Below are 14,754 nucleotides of genomic sequence, written 5' to 3'. Positions count from 1 at the left end.
GCTGCTACCACTGCTGTTAGCACTCTCCACAACCAGATTTAAATTTAAACTCCAGTATTTGGCAATCAATTGTGCTAATCTAGACCAAGTTTCTTTCCCAGTCTTATTATTACCCATGCTACTTGTCTCCATGCCATAGTCAAACGGGCCTTCTTGTTTGGCTGCTCCCCATTCCCAGAGTCCCTCTTCTTAATCATGGGCCTCTGCACGAGCAGAGTTCTCTCCCTCATGTCTGTTTTTCAGACTCCCATGAAGTACCACCTTCTACAGTAAGCATTTCCTCATTTCTCCAGTTCCTGGTACCTTGTCTCATTCCATCATCTTGCATTTATTTTACATCTATTTTTATATGCTTATATACAAGTGTACTGTTTCCCCTAAAGCTTAAGCTATAAGCTCAGTAAGGCAGGAGTTGTTTTCACTTTCATGCTTGGATCCTCAGCTTCTAGCATAATATCTTACAAAAAGTAGGCACCTAATAAATGCTTAGTGATTAATTCCTAGATCACAGGATACAATAACTTTTTTAAAACCTTAAATCATAAATGTCTGTGGTTGTGGCTGTTGTTAATAATATTAGGATTAAAATTGCTCCATCCCTGCCCACCCCCCACTCTCCACCCCACCCCCAAAATTCTAGGATCACAGATTTAAAGGTAGGAGGGACATTCAAGGGCAATAGATCTAACCCCCTCACTTTATAAATGAGAGAACACAGAAGTGAAAATTTGAAACTCTCTGACTGAAAACCCAGAACTCTTTCTACTCTACTATAGTCCCTCTCATGAAAAATTTTATTTAAATTAAAGTTAAATACTAAAAAGATTTCTACTCTTCATTTAACAGTGATTGTCATTATTGACCAAAACCTTTTATATATATTTATATATATTTTTATATATATTTATATATGTGTGTGTGGGTGTGTGTATATATATAATATACCGATTAGTAACCTAAAAGTTACCAATATGATAAGAAACAATGAATGAAGCAATCATAAATTTAATGCTTTTTATATTTTAGATTTGTGGCATGAAGTATACTTTAAATTAAAATAATTACATTAACAGAATATTTAATTTCTAAATATTAAAATCAGTGACAGTTTGTTAACTTCTATTAAAATAATTTTTATGCTTTTCATCAATGAATATTAATTCCAGAAAAATGGAAATTTAAGAAAGAAAAAAATTAATTTACTTTTAATGTTAGTCAATCATTCATAGATACAAACTAACCAATAATTTTAGGGGAGGGGAGAATCACAATCATTAGCTAAGACTATGCAGAAAGAAAGAAAAAAAAAAATACAACCCAAATGTAGTATCATACATAAATTAGCAGTATACTACAATTATTATTTTGTGACCAAAAAAAAGAAGGCTATTTTAATGATTTATGTCAGAAATAAAGTTGAGATTTTCACTGCTAACTCAAAACATACTACCTAAGGGATTCCATAGCAGTCCATAAAATGTCTTTGTTTTTAAAAGCTATTGCCTGTGGTATATTTTTTCTCTCAAGAAATAGAAGAACATATGTAGCATCAGATGTGTGTACTTTAAGAAACTCTGGAATGTGAAATCTAAAAATCCAAATAAAGCAGGTGGTATAATTTGGGAGAGGAGTGGGAAAAGGGTAGGGCCCCAACAAGAATGATTTGGAATTTAATGACATTACCAGGCTACCTTACAGAACTAATTCTCACTTGCTGCATGACTTCAATGAAGCTCTCACTTCTCGTGCTGATTTCGATTTATCCCAAGTGCTATTTGATGTGTTTCATCTGGAGTTTTATTCACTTCAAACTACACTTAATTTAACTGAGTTGTTATAACATTATTTTCTATCTCTTATTTTCAAAATAAAAGTGTTTTGTTAACATATTAAATTGTTGCAATAATATTGGGAGGAAATAGGCTTTGAAGGACATTTAAGAGCAATAGGTTTATAAAATAAAGATTAAAACATTATTAGAATAATCATGAAGTACACTCATCTATGGAAATAATCAAATAATCAAAATCAGAATCAAAAGGACTCTTCAAACTTGAAAGACTAATTTTTAATTTATGCTATTAATTAAGTTTTCAAAGATTTTATGGAAGAATATTCTTAATCAATTCCTTAACCAAAGAATTATATTCCCTTGCTTATTCCTTATATAGCACTTTAAAGGGGGCAAAACATTATGCATTTTCTCATTTCTGCCTCATACAAATAATTAAGTTTAATTTTTAAATCATCAGACAATGATTATTACATATAAATATTCTATTTTAAGATAAATAGCCTCAAAGAATATTTCAGTTTAAAACACCACCACCAATATATATTTAGAAAATTAATGCCAGTGCCCTGAGATCATTATATATGTATGTGACAGAATATTTAGTGTAGCTAATGAGTATACTTACTGAGTACCTATTTTAGAATATGCTTATTTATTTCTGGATAAACAGTACATGTTGCAAGATCAAGAGGTAACATTTGATTCATATGAAATATAGTATGTATATTCAAAGATACAATTGAAAAAAGTAAAACTAGTCTTCACCCTACATAATGAAAAACATATGAGGATTAGTGATAGAGTGTGTAAAATAAAACATTTCAAGAGAGACTAAACATCAGGCTACTTCAAAAATATTATATCCTCAGTTGTTCATTATTACATTAAATTATTTTCCTATCAGAATACAGTACTTAAAAAACAATGGATAGCGCTTGAAAAATTAGCATTACTTTACAGCAAACGTAATTAAATAAATGATAAACCAATACTTGGGTAATGTATTTCTTATGAATAAAAAAGTTCATTCATTAAGAGTATGAAACAAAGAGAAATAATTCTTCAAACAACGAATCACATATGAAACAAAAAATATATAGCAAATTTATACTTATGCTCTTGAAGCATGTCACAATTTATAATTATATCCATACATATAGAAAGGAATCCATCACAAGGAAAAAGATAGAAAATTTTTATATACAGAAAAATATCAGAGCTTATTAATATCTCAAACATAAATTTTCAAATTATGAAAATACAAGTTATATTAATAATAGATACACCATTCCAAAAATAATTTAAAGTGATAATAAACCAAACATGTTAGAATTACTCTGTATACTAATACCCTCAAAACTATATGGTTATATAATCAGTGAATAAATTATAAAAGAAATAAGTCACTGGGTTTCTAATGTCAACTAGTGGGTTCTTTATCTTAGAAATAAGTATCTTCTAAAAAATATAACCAAGAATGAGAAACAGTCCACTCTGAAAGAGAAACATCTTTTTTTAAGTTTCTTTTAAGCATTCTATAAAAGTCAGGCATAAAAAGTAGTATCAAATATCAGTTCTAATCCTACCAATAGGTATCATTTATCCAAAACTTCATTTAGTAATAAATATGCTTGAAAGATAAAAGGATGTTTTGAGATTCTGAAAAGAAAAGTATAATTTACACAAATTTCCCTTGTTCTGAAGTGATATTTCTTAAACTTAAATAACAGTATATTTGTTTTTCAAAGCAAAGGGAAAAAAGAAAATAAGCCATCTCTTTCTAAACATTACACATTTTAGGAAATAATACTTACCAATACATGGGGAGTTTTAGCAGTTTTCCATAAATAGCAATGCTAAAAGAAGGAATAAGTGGAACAGGTAAGCAGTATGTTCCTTTACAATCCAGAGAGGTCAATCCTGCCTGAAAACCAAATATCTGAAACAAAAAGAAAAAATCCAAATGTTCATGGAAACAAAAAATTTAAGCACAGGATGATGCTTCAACATTCTGTAAATCAACTGCATATTAAATAATTTCCAGTGCTTCATTCATTTCCCAAATGATCAAGTATTTCCTTAGGACAAGTATTGTCCTAAGCTTGACAATTTACTCAAAGCAAAAATTATGAGGTTTTTAAATCAGACAATGATACATTTATCATTTACATCCCCAAACTACTCCTTGTAAATATTTGTTTTGATCTTATGATTTACTTTTACAAATATGTGCCACAACTTTAACCACATATCAATTTCCATTTTAAATGTTTTCAATCTTTCTACTAAAACATATGTATCACTCATTGTATGACTTTAATTATATTTTACATTTCATGTCAAATATATGAGTTATTACTAATCTTGTTTACAATTAAAGCAAATCTGAACAAATCTTTCAGGGGGTATATAAAACAAAAGCTTTGTCTTTCATTTGTATTTTTTTCATCTAAATCATGCACAAAAGTCATGGCATAACATAAAAATATTGAATTTTGTTTTCACTTTTCTTTTCAATTAATTGTAGGGTTATTAAGCTCTTCCAACAAACTTGGCAAATTCCACAAAGGGGGCCTTCAATATGTTTACATTTAAAACTAACAGAACATATTAAAAATATTTTAAACCATTTTAAGCCATTAAATTTAATGGCAGTCCAGAATGTTATTTTGACTTTTTAGAAAAAAACAAGACAATGTAATATTTTAAGCAAAACATTTCAATGAATTAAACCCTCATATTTCTTTTCCAATTATCTCAAATAACATAGAAGATAAAACATTTCACAATTTTTAAAAATGAACACACAATTACAGAACACTGATTTACTGCTTCAATATTATTTTTAAAATAGTATAGCCAGGTCCTTATCTTTAATTTATTATTTATAATTCACTCAATATAAAGCATGTAAATCCCACTATTGCTAATGATTAACTGTGAAATTCGGCACTAAAATACACACACACCTTAACTTGGTTAACTGTCAAACAATTTTCTAAACCACTATTTTTAGTAAACACAGTAACCTATCTCTTGCTTATAACCACCTTTACTATGTCCTTTTAGAAAATCAGTAAGATTGAAAAATTTCCAAAACTCATAGTTTCATATTCTTTCTTCCAGAAATCACTATTTCAGGAAAAGAAATTTGTCTATGGAATCAATATTTTTAAAATATTTTTTCAAGAAAAAAAATTATGTGTTTTTTTTTTTTTTAATATATCAATTAGTGTGTGGGATTGGGGCAGCATGGCCTTGCCAAATAACTACAGAAATATTTTCTTAAGAAACTTATCTTAACAAAAGTGAGAGTATTACTCCTTCATATAACTCCCCACCTCCCCAAAAAAGAAAGTGTGATATTCAAATTGATCAACTTAAGAAACTCATTTCATTATCTAATCTCCAGAAGGTTACTTATTCACAAAATGTTAACTTCTTCACAATGCTCTTTATTAATTCAAATTTCCAGTCCAATTCAGTAAATATTTATTAAAAAGGAAATGATCCTAAGTGTTCTTGTTCCTCCCCCCAAAAGAAAAAATTCCATTAGACACCATACTATATTTAGTAATACTTCTTATACACTAAGTGAGTTATCTATATCACATAACTGTTTTCTAACTCTAGAAACTTTTTACCTAGGATCTCATGTTATGCAAAATTCAATTATCTCATAAAATACTTTTATCTATTTGTGGATATTATAAAAATAATTGAAGAACTGGAGGGGAGAATATCCCTTTTAATTCACAGACCTGCAAAAAATGTTTTAAGTTATTTGCACACCACAGATATTCTGACATTTAGGTTTGTTTTTGTTTTTTAATTTTTATTATATCTGCATGTTGTCTAGCTTTCAAGAGGATTAGCTAACAAGTATAAAAGACAAAACAATAACAATTTTTGATGAAAATATCCTAAGACATTTAACATGGAATTTTACTAGACAAAATATTCCATATATTACCTAGGAAGAATATTTCACTACTACTCTCCCCCAAATTTTTTAAAATTACAAACTATTTACAAATAAATAATAAAACTATAAAGATATTATGCAAGCCAGAGAAAATTTCAGAAGCCTGATTCATCAGTATAGGGAGAAGCTTCCAGGGACAATCACAAATACATATCAATAAGTATTCTGCATTATATAATCTTAGAAAACTGCTGGGGCCACTAACTCACCTAGAGTCACAAATAAGAGCTCTGAGCCAGTCTCTCTAAGACTGAACCTCTTTCTTCATGTCATGCTGCTTCTAATGTAAAATTAATAATCTATAAATCTAGTCCATGAGGTAATGGTTCAGCTAACCAACAGATTCTGTGAGTTGTGAATTTGCCAACAGTTCTAATAAGTCCACAACTGTTCAATCTATAAAAAAGGAAGTTAGAGGGGGTGATCATCCACTAATGTTTTTTCATATACACAAAAACTGAACAAGCACTATACATCTCTTTCAAATAGGGACTATTCAGTCAAAAATTAAGCCTAGAAAAGACATAATTACTTATTCAAGTTTTAGCCAATAATAATTTACCATCTCTAAGCCATCACTGTTTATAAAGTTTGTTAAATTGACACTTCTAATAAATAAGAGTTCATTATCATCTTAAACTGAAAGAAAAGACAAATTAATACAGTAAAGTGGAAAAAGAACTCACAAGATTTAAGTTCAAATTCCAGCAATAACTCAATGCAACTGTGTGACCTTGTACCATTTACTTCTCTAAATAAATCTCTCTGTGAAAGAGACAGACAGACAGGCAAAGACAGCAACAGAAAAAAGAGAAAAACCTACTTGTTCTACTGATCTTACAGTTAGAAAAGCACTATAACCTGCAAAGATCTATAGAAATCTAACTTTCCATTAACAGAGATCTGAATAAATCATCAGAAATTGTGAAAATCTAGTAAAGAGAAATCTTTTTATTGAATAAATGCATAATTCAGTTGTGTTGACATATTTTTATCTAAAAATAATATTTGTCATACAGGATGGCTGTTGGGGAGGTGTAATAAAGGTTATCAAAATGATATCAGAAATAAAAAACATTAACAAAAATATTTTTAAAAATAAACTCTTTGAAAAAAAAATACTCCATATGAAAAAGATTGACAGAAAAATAAGCCAAAAATGTAGTTGAAATAATTTTACAGAAAGTAAATCATTTTAAATCCATCAAGAAAGGAACACGATCATCAGAATGGAAACACAAGACACTGGACAAAACTGTAAACGTGAAAACATTCCAAAAAAAAAGAAGCATTACAATGAAGAAAGCTGTATACAGTATGAAACATACTAAAGACAGATGTAACATGAACAATGAAATCAGAGACAATTCCACAGCACATGATGAAAAAGTTAAGAAGGTGAAAATGACCCTTGAAGAGCATTTCTCCCTGAGTCTCCTTAGCCTGGAAGATCTCTTTGGCCTCTAGGACCTCCACATTGGTCAGTTCTTTCTAGAACCTCCATTTTAAGCAGAGTGTCTAATCTGGCTGCACTTATTCCTTCATTCTTCTCGCCAGCTCTCTCTGACTTTTTCTAGCATATTTTCTGCAAGGGTGCTTCCTCCCATTACCTCCTACCCAAAATTTTGGAACTTCCTTTTAGGTGCTGTCTTCCTCCACTATAATGTAGGCAACTTGAAGGAAGGGACTGTTTTTCTTCTGGTGGTATCTCTGTACTCACCTGCTTCAAAACTCATGGAATTCAGCATTTGATGCATTTCAGGTAAGAAAAAAAATGCTTCAGCACATAACAGCTTGCTCACCACTCACAGCACAGGGCTGTTTTCTTGGTTAAGCAATTAGGGTATAAGGCTGGCCAGTTGCAGCTGTCACCGGGGTTGCCCTGTGACAACATGGGAGGCAGCTCCTCCCCAGGGAAGTCAGAAGGATGCAGGCTGGAACCCACAGTGCTGAGGTTGAGGGCGCTAGCAGGGAGGTCATAGGGCAGTGCTTGCAGGACAATGCAGCTGCCACAGGACTGGAAGAGGCATGGAACAGCCAGTGCACTCAGGAAGAAAGGTAGCTAGCATAGCAGGAACAAGAAGCTGAAAGAGCCCAGCTGGAAGGACCCAGGACACCTGGCCAGCCCCAACCCCTAAGGAGTAGCCAGAACTCTGGTTGTGGAGGGCAACATGGTTCCACAGCTTCTGCCTCCACATTCAGGCCCTTATTCCCTTCCCATCAAGGAAGCTTGGACAGTATGGAGTGGGGGGGAGAATAAAAAGGTCATGTTTCCTCCCAGAAAATGAACTGGGTCAAGAAAGGAAGACAGATGGGCTGAGCTGGGCTAGCTTGTTTCCACAATTGGAAACCCCACTTGCCCTTCTGAGGAACTGGGTGAGGAAAGACAGTTATTTGCTGACTGGTGATATACTCCTCATGGGAAAAATTCATTTAATATTTGTCATTTTCAACACTCATGGTGCCTTCTGAAACTAAATAATGACAAATACCTAAGTACCATTGTATTTGTATTCCCAGCACTTACTATGATGTTTGACACATCACAAGTGCTATTAAATATAAATACTTATTCTCCTCCTCCTCCTCTTCCCTACATACCAACCTATACTCCATATCTAATAAAGTGATATACTTATAGTGTAGGTGGAACCATAGCATTCCCCTCTTCTAATGGCCCTTATTGTCTGTAGGGCCAAATATAAATTCTTGTCTAATTTTTAAAGTCTTTTCCAATCTGACGCTAATCTACTCCATTACAATCTTAGGGCCCTTCCTAACTCTATAGACTAGTTAAAATGCTCTCTTTGCTTCGTCACACATGGAATTCCAAGTCTCATCTTTGTCTCTTGATTCTGGCTGCCTTAATGTCTAGATTTACATCTCACTTCCACTTCTTAAAATTCTTTGATACCTTCAAAAATCTGGTCAGGGATATTTTCTTCATGATACTTTCCCACTGGATTAGACATGGTCTTTGACCTTTAATGACAAAATTACGAACAATGAATAGTAGTTGCAAAGATACAAATGTAGGCTAGATAATCAGGCAAGATTTATCATATAGGACAAGAAAATCTGTCCAATGTTAAGAAAACATGGATTAAGTCAGCTTAAAAATTGTAAGTTCACAGGAGATTTTAAAGCAGAGGATTCCTGGCCACTTTTCAGTAATGTTGTAGCAATGAATCATGATTTAGGTATGAAATAGAGTTAGCTAGTTTCTGAGATCCTTTCCAACTACAAAATCCTATCTAGCATTTTGAAAAAATGAGTGAGAAGACTTCTCAGAGTACAGAATAATATTCATTAAAATAATTTTTATTTAAATTCAAGAGTTATCTGTTATGTCATCAGCATATATGTAGCTCAAAAAAAAAAAGAAATATAATTGGCTATTATAAACTGAGTCATAAGCAAAAAAGCAGTGAATTGGAAGTGTGAAACTTCTTTATCCTCTTAATGATAACCAACAATGTGGAAATTGATGAAAGTCACTTTCTACTTTTTTCTAGTGAATACACAAGTGGGCATATTTCAACATTAATTACTTTTTGCAAACTCTCATAGAATTTTAAGAGTTGAAAAGGCTATCAATAACCCAACTATGGCACACAGACATATTATTTCTGTTTGAAAATTTCAAATGAGAGGTAATCCCTTACCTACCAAAGCCTTTCATTCACAAAAAATCAAAACAAAGCCAAAAAATGGAGCAATCCTTCATTTATGTTTCATAGCCATATATTGGGAAGAAAAAACCTATATGGCAACTATCAAAAGTAAAAAGCATCATGAATGACACTTAGCAAAATATTAAAAAGGGGGAGATATGAGGTTTATATAGGTCCATAACAATCACAGGAAAAACATTAGGACAATAGAAACCATTGGCTCTGCATGTAAATGAGAAGCAATGATCAAAATGGTGAAATAGTCAAAGCAGTTATAATTAGTAAAAACTGCAGTGCTATCCATAAAATCCAGCACAGATAACTATTAGTAAGTACAAAAACTTGTGATAATTCTTATATGATCAATCAAAAGTTAAGTTTTCAAAAATGTTACATTTATATATATAAATGAAATTTATTGAAATGAAATTTATACATTAATACATTTATATATATAAATGAAATTATTGAAATGAAATATATATATATATATTCAATAAAAAAATACAAATGTATTCAAGATACAACTGCATATGGGGACAGTGAGACTCTAGAAGATGAGTCTTACTCATATTAAATACATTCTTTGTACCTTATAATCAATTCCAATCTGTAGTAATAACTTATTAATGTAAAATTTTTATTTTTCTAAAGCAGTTTCCTTAAAACTCTAGTGTAGACACACAAATATTATTTTCTGTGTAACAAGGAAACAGGTTCTTAGAAGTTAACTGACTCACAGATAATTCCATAACCAATTAATAAGCAGTGTTGTTTTTTTTTTTTAATGCCTGATATATTCTACTCACTGGACAATGAAGACATTAAGATCTAGGAAACTTATAAAAGCTGAGGTCTCCTGTGGAAGGGGAAGGAATTTATGACCAAAGAAGAACTAGAGATCATTACTGATCACAAAATAAAAAATTTCGACCATACCAAACTGAAAAGTTTTTGTACAAACAAAACTAATGCAGACAAGATTAGAAGGGAAGCAATAAACTGGGAAAATATTTTTACAGTCAAAGGTTCTGATAAAGGCCTCATTTCCAAAATATATAGAGAATTAACTCTAATTTATAAAAAATCAAGCCATTCTCCAATTGAAAAATGGTCAAAGGATATGAACAGACAATTCTCAGATGAAGAAATTGAAACTATTTCTAGTCATATGAAAAGATGCTCCAAGTCATTATTAATCAGAGAAATGCAAATTAAGACAACTCTAAGATACCACTACACACCTGTCAGATTGGCTAAGATGACAGGAAAAAATAATGATGATTGTTGGAGGGGATGCGGGAAAACTGGGACATTGATGCATTGTTGGTGGAGTTGTGAACGAATCCAACCATTTTGGAGAGTAGTTTGGAACTATGCTCAAAAAGTTATCAAACTGTGCATACCCTTTGATCCAGCAGTGTTACTACTGGGATTATATCCCAAAGAGATTATAAAGAAGGGAAAGGGACCTGTATGTGCACGAATGTTTGTGGCAGCCCTTTTTGTAGTGGCTAGAAACTGGAAACTGAATGGATGTCCATCAGTTGGAGAATGGCTGAATAAATTGTGGTATATGAAAATTATGGAATATTACTGTTCTGTAAGAAATGACCAACAGGATGATTTCAGAAAGGCCTGGAGAGACTTACACGAACTGATGCTGAGTGAAATGAGCAGGACCAGGAGATCATTATATACTTCAACAACAATACTATATGATGACCAGTTCTGATGGACCTGGCCATCCTCAGCAATGAGATCAACCAAATCATTTTCAGTAGTGAGCAGTAATGAACTGAACCAGCTACACCCAGAGAAAGAACTCTGGGTGATGACTAAAAACCATTACATTGAATTCCCAATCCCTATATTTATGCTCACCTGCATTTTTGATTTCCTTCACAAGCTAATTGTACAATATTTCAGAGTCTGATTCTTTTTGTACAGCAAAATAACGGCTTGGTCATGTATACTTATTGTGTATCTAATTTATATTTTAATGTATTTAACATCTACTGGTCATCCTGCCATCTGGGGGAGGGGGTGGGGGGTAAGAGGTGAAAAATTGGAATAAGAGGTTTGGCAATTGCTAATGCTGTAAAGTTACCCATACATATAACCTGTAAATAAAAGGCTATTAAATAAAAAAATAAATAAAAATAAAACATTAAAAAAAAAAAAAAAAAGCTGAGGTCTCCTAACTCCAACTCCTATGTTCTGTTTATTCTACCTCATTCATTCTGTCTCTTGAGAGAACATTATGAAAACAGAAGCAATGCACTATAAGTATTTGGTAACTAACTGCCCAGGATCTCTCACAGAACTCTTGAGACATAGTGACAAGAGCTTAAGAATGTTTTAAAAATGAATGAGCCCTTGGTTTCAATGATTTTGATCACTGTAATGTCCAGGCTAGCTTTCTGAAGTTATTAGTTTTTAGTGGAGGAGGCAGGAGAGCCATCAGGATGTCTAAGATAGAATGCCTATTTTCCAGTTCTTAGCCCTTAAATACCTTATTGTAATTACATCATTACAGCATACTGATTATGTGTGAACTTAGAGAACCATTAAATCACCATTCTAAGTACTAAATATATATGTGAACTAGAGCACCATTATCTTATCAATTCCACTGAGTTAATACTTTGTTTCAAGTATACTTCTCCAGTTTCAGCCCTCTACAGATTATGATCAAATCTGAATTTGACTTAAAAGTGAACTTTACCATGATCAAATGAGATAATAACTTTAAAGTGCTTAGTACAATGCTTGACACAAAACATTATATAAATGTTGGTTATCATTATATTTTAAAATGAATAACTAGTATCTTTATAGAGAAAAGCATAATATCTACATATAAATGAAAATAAAATTTTAACTACATCTACCAGAAAGGGATAATGATGATAATGATGACAAAGATGTAACAATAATACAATAACTGCTAGCATTTATATAGTGCAAAGCACTTCACAAACACTATTTCATTTTATTCTCACAAGAATTTTAAGTGGTAAATGCTATTTTTCTTCCCAGTTTATGGACAAGGAAACAAAGATACACACAAGTCAAGTGACTTACCCAAAATTACACAACTAGTGTAATTTCTTAGGCCAAATTTGAACTCAGGTCCTCCTAATTCCAGGCCCATTGTTCTCTCCATTATGTCACCTACCTATTTTTTTCAATGGCATAGTCATGCTTTTAGTCATCCACATTCAAAACCCTGAGTCACTCTTGATCCCTCTCTTTTCCTTCATTCCACATATCTAATCAGTTGTGAAGTCACCAAAACATTTCTCACAGTCTTTCTCTCAGCTCATTTCCCCACCTCCCTAGTACTGGCCACAAATGGACAGACCCTTTGAGAAGGAAGTGGAGAAAAAGAGAAAGGGAAGTGGGGAAACACAGAGAGAGACAGGGAGACACAAAGACAAACAGAAACAGAAAGACAGACTAAGAGTTAGGAAGGGGAAAAGGAGAATGGAAAGGAAAGAGAGTCATGGAAGGACAGACAGAAAGACAGCATTTATAAAAATAAAATTCAAGAAAAAAGATAGCCCATTTGGTTAAGGAGCTTACACTCTAATAGGATAAAAGCACACATAAATAGGAACCAAAAAGCCAAAGAGCAAAGGGACAGTGGGTAGGTATTTCCTCAAATGGAGGTTAAGCAGGAATTAAACAGTGACCACAGAGGTAGAAGTATCTCCAGAGTAAAAAGACAGCTGCGGAGGAGTTGACAAGTCTAATAAAGAGCACTTGGAAAAAACCTGATTTCTTTCTGCTTCCCCTCAACCCTTTCCAAAAAGATCTATTAATCATCATAATCATCACACCTTTTTTGTTTGTTTTGGGAAGAGTGGAATTAGGGTGGTTTAGAACATTCAAACTGCACAATTCACAGACTGTAGAGCCACAGGTTCCCCTCTGAAAAACATGTAAACTGTGTTCTTGTAATATCATTAATTCATATACACCTGAGAAGACCAAGTCTAGAAATGTCTTTATAATGAATGACTTATTTTCATTATATCAATTTATAAAGCACTAAAACATATAAAGTGAATCAATAAAGATGTGATCTATTTGTGCAGTCTCCTAATCTCTTAGTAATTTACTTTAAATTTAGAGCTTCCAAGTAGTTTTTTTTTTCAGTTTACTGTTTGTTTTTACAATTTCCTCCTCACATAAAACTGGTATTTCCTTGGGTGTACACTGTCTCTACTATATACATCTGTGTTTGCTTAGCAAATAAACTCAAGTGTTGAGCAATAAATGTATCTTTTTATGCACCTGCACTGGGATTATTTTATAAAAGGATTGTAATAGGGAAAAGATTAGCCAACAGTGACTACCCTCAATAACAATTCTTTTACAGTCTGACTTAAAAGGATTACAGAAAGATTATACCTTTCCATTAAGAAATTAACATCCATTAAATGAAGAGATGGCTGAAAAGTAAAATCCACTGGCCTTCAAGTAAAAAGTCTGAGCTCCAGGTAAATTTTTCATTAAAAGTTCACACAAACACATTACATAATTTATATTAAAGGACTATTTTGTACTTTTATGAATAGTTTAACTACAGAATGGCAAAATAGTAGAGGTTTACATTTCTTACCTTAAGGTAGCAGTGTGCATAGCAGTTATGAAGCAGGTTATCAGAAGGCTGGCTAAGGCTACTGACTGCATGTACCAACTGTTCGGCATACATAGGCATAGAATGTTCCAAATTAATTTTATCAACAAGTATCTGAATAGAAGGCAAAGGCCGTAAGGGTTGGAAGTTTGTGGCATTCATGAAGTTGCTCGAGTTCTAAAAAAAATTTTTAAAAGAAGCATATACAGCTCAATTTATATTTCAGATCTATAGCAGTTAGTCAGTAAACATTATTAAGTGCCTGCTATATGTCAGGCACATAGAATAGGTACAGGGAACATATGTTTGCGTGCGCACACACACACACACACACATACACACACACATTTTAAAAGGTGGGAAGGCAAAATATTATGGTCCCTGCCCTGAAGGAGCTCACACCCTTATTTTCATGAATCAATGATGCAAAGAAAGACTTTAAATCACTTCAATTTACAGCACTATCAAATCAATATAAAATTAAATCAAGGCACTGTGATAGAGTCAAAAGCATACTGAATTTAAATCAGATGATTTGGGTTTTAGTCTTGGCTCTCCTTTTGTTACTATTGATCTGTTCTCACTTTCATCTGACTTCATGACCCCATTTGGGGTTTCCTTGGCAGAGATACTACAGTGATTTACATTTCCT

The 14,754-nt window shown here is 32.4% G+C and overlaps 1 protein-coding gene across 10 annotated transcripts in view; it reads right to left on the bottom strand.

Annotated features, from left to right (window-relative positions):
* Positions 1 to 14,754, bottom strand: part of VPS13B (vacuolar protein sorting 13 homolog B) — a 950,112-nt gene that overhangs the window by 819,600 nt on the left and 115,758 nt on the right. For 9 of the 10 annotated variants that reach the window (XR_004232297.1, XM_031954131.1, XM_031954187.1 and 6 more), the window contains 2 exons: positions 14,085 to 14,279; positions 3,610 to 3,734 (listed from right to left, as the gene is read on the bottom strand). Coding sequence is in view for 9 of the 10 variants with exons in the window: in XM_031954131.1 (XP_031809991.1) it covers positions 3,610 to 3,734; positions 14,085 to 14,279 (320 nt within the window). In the remaining variant the exon portion in view is untranslated. Of the gene's footprint in view, positions 1 to 3,609; positions 3,735 to 12,541; positions 12,853 to 14,084; positions 14,280 to 14,754 lie in introns of those variants that run through there. The other variant, XM_031954490.1, reaches the window with a different exon arrangement.

Source organism: Sarcophilus harrisii, chromosome 1, assembly GCF_902635505.1.
Source record: "Sarcophilus harrisii chromosome 1, mSarHar1.11, whole genome shotgun sequence".
NCBI classification, from domain to species: domain Eukaryota; kingdom Metazoa; phylum Chordata; class Mammalia; order Dasyuromorphia; family Dasyuridae; genus Sarcophilus; species Sarcophilus harrisii.
This window is presented reverse-complemented; position numbering and strand designations above follow the sequence as displayed.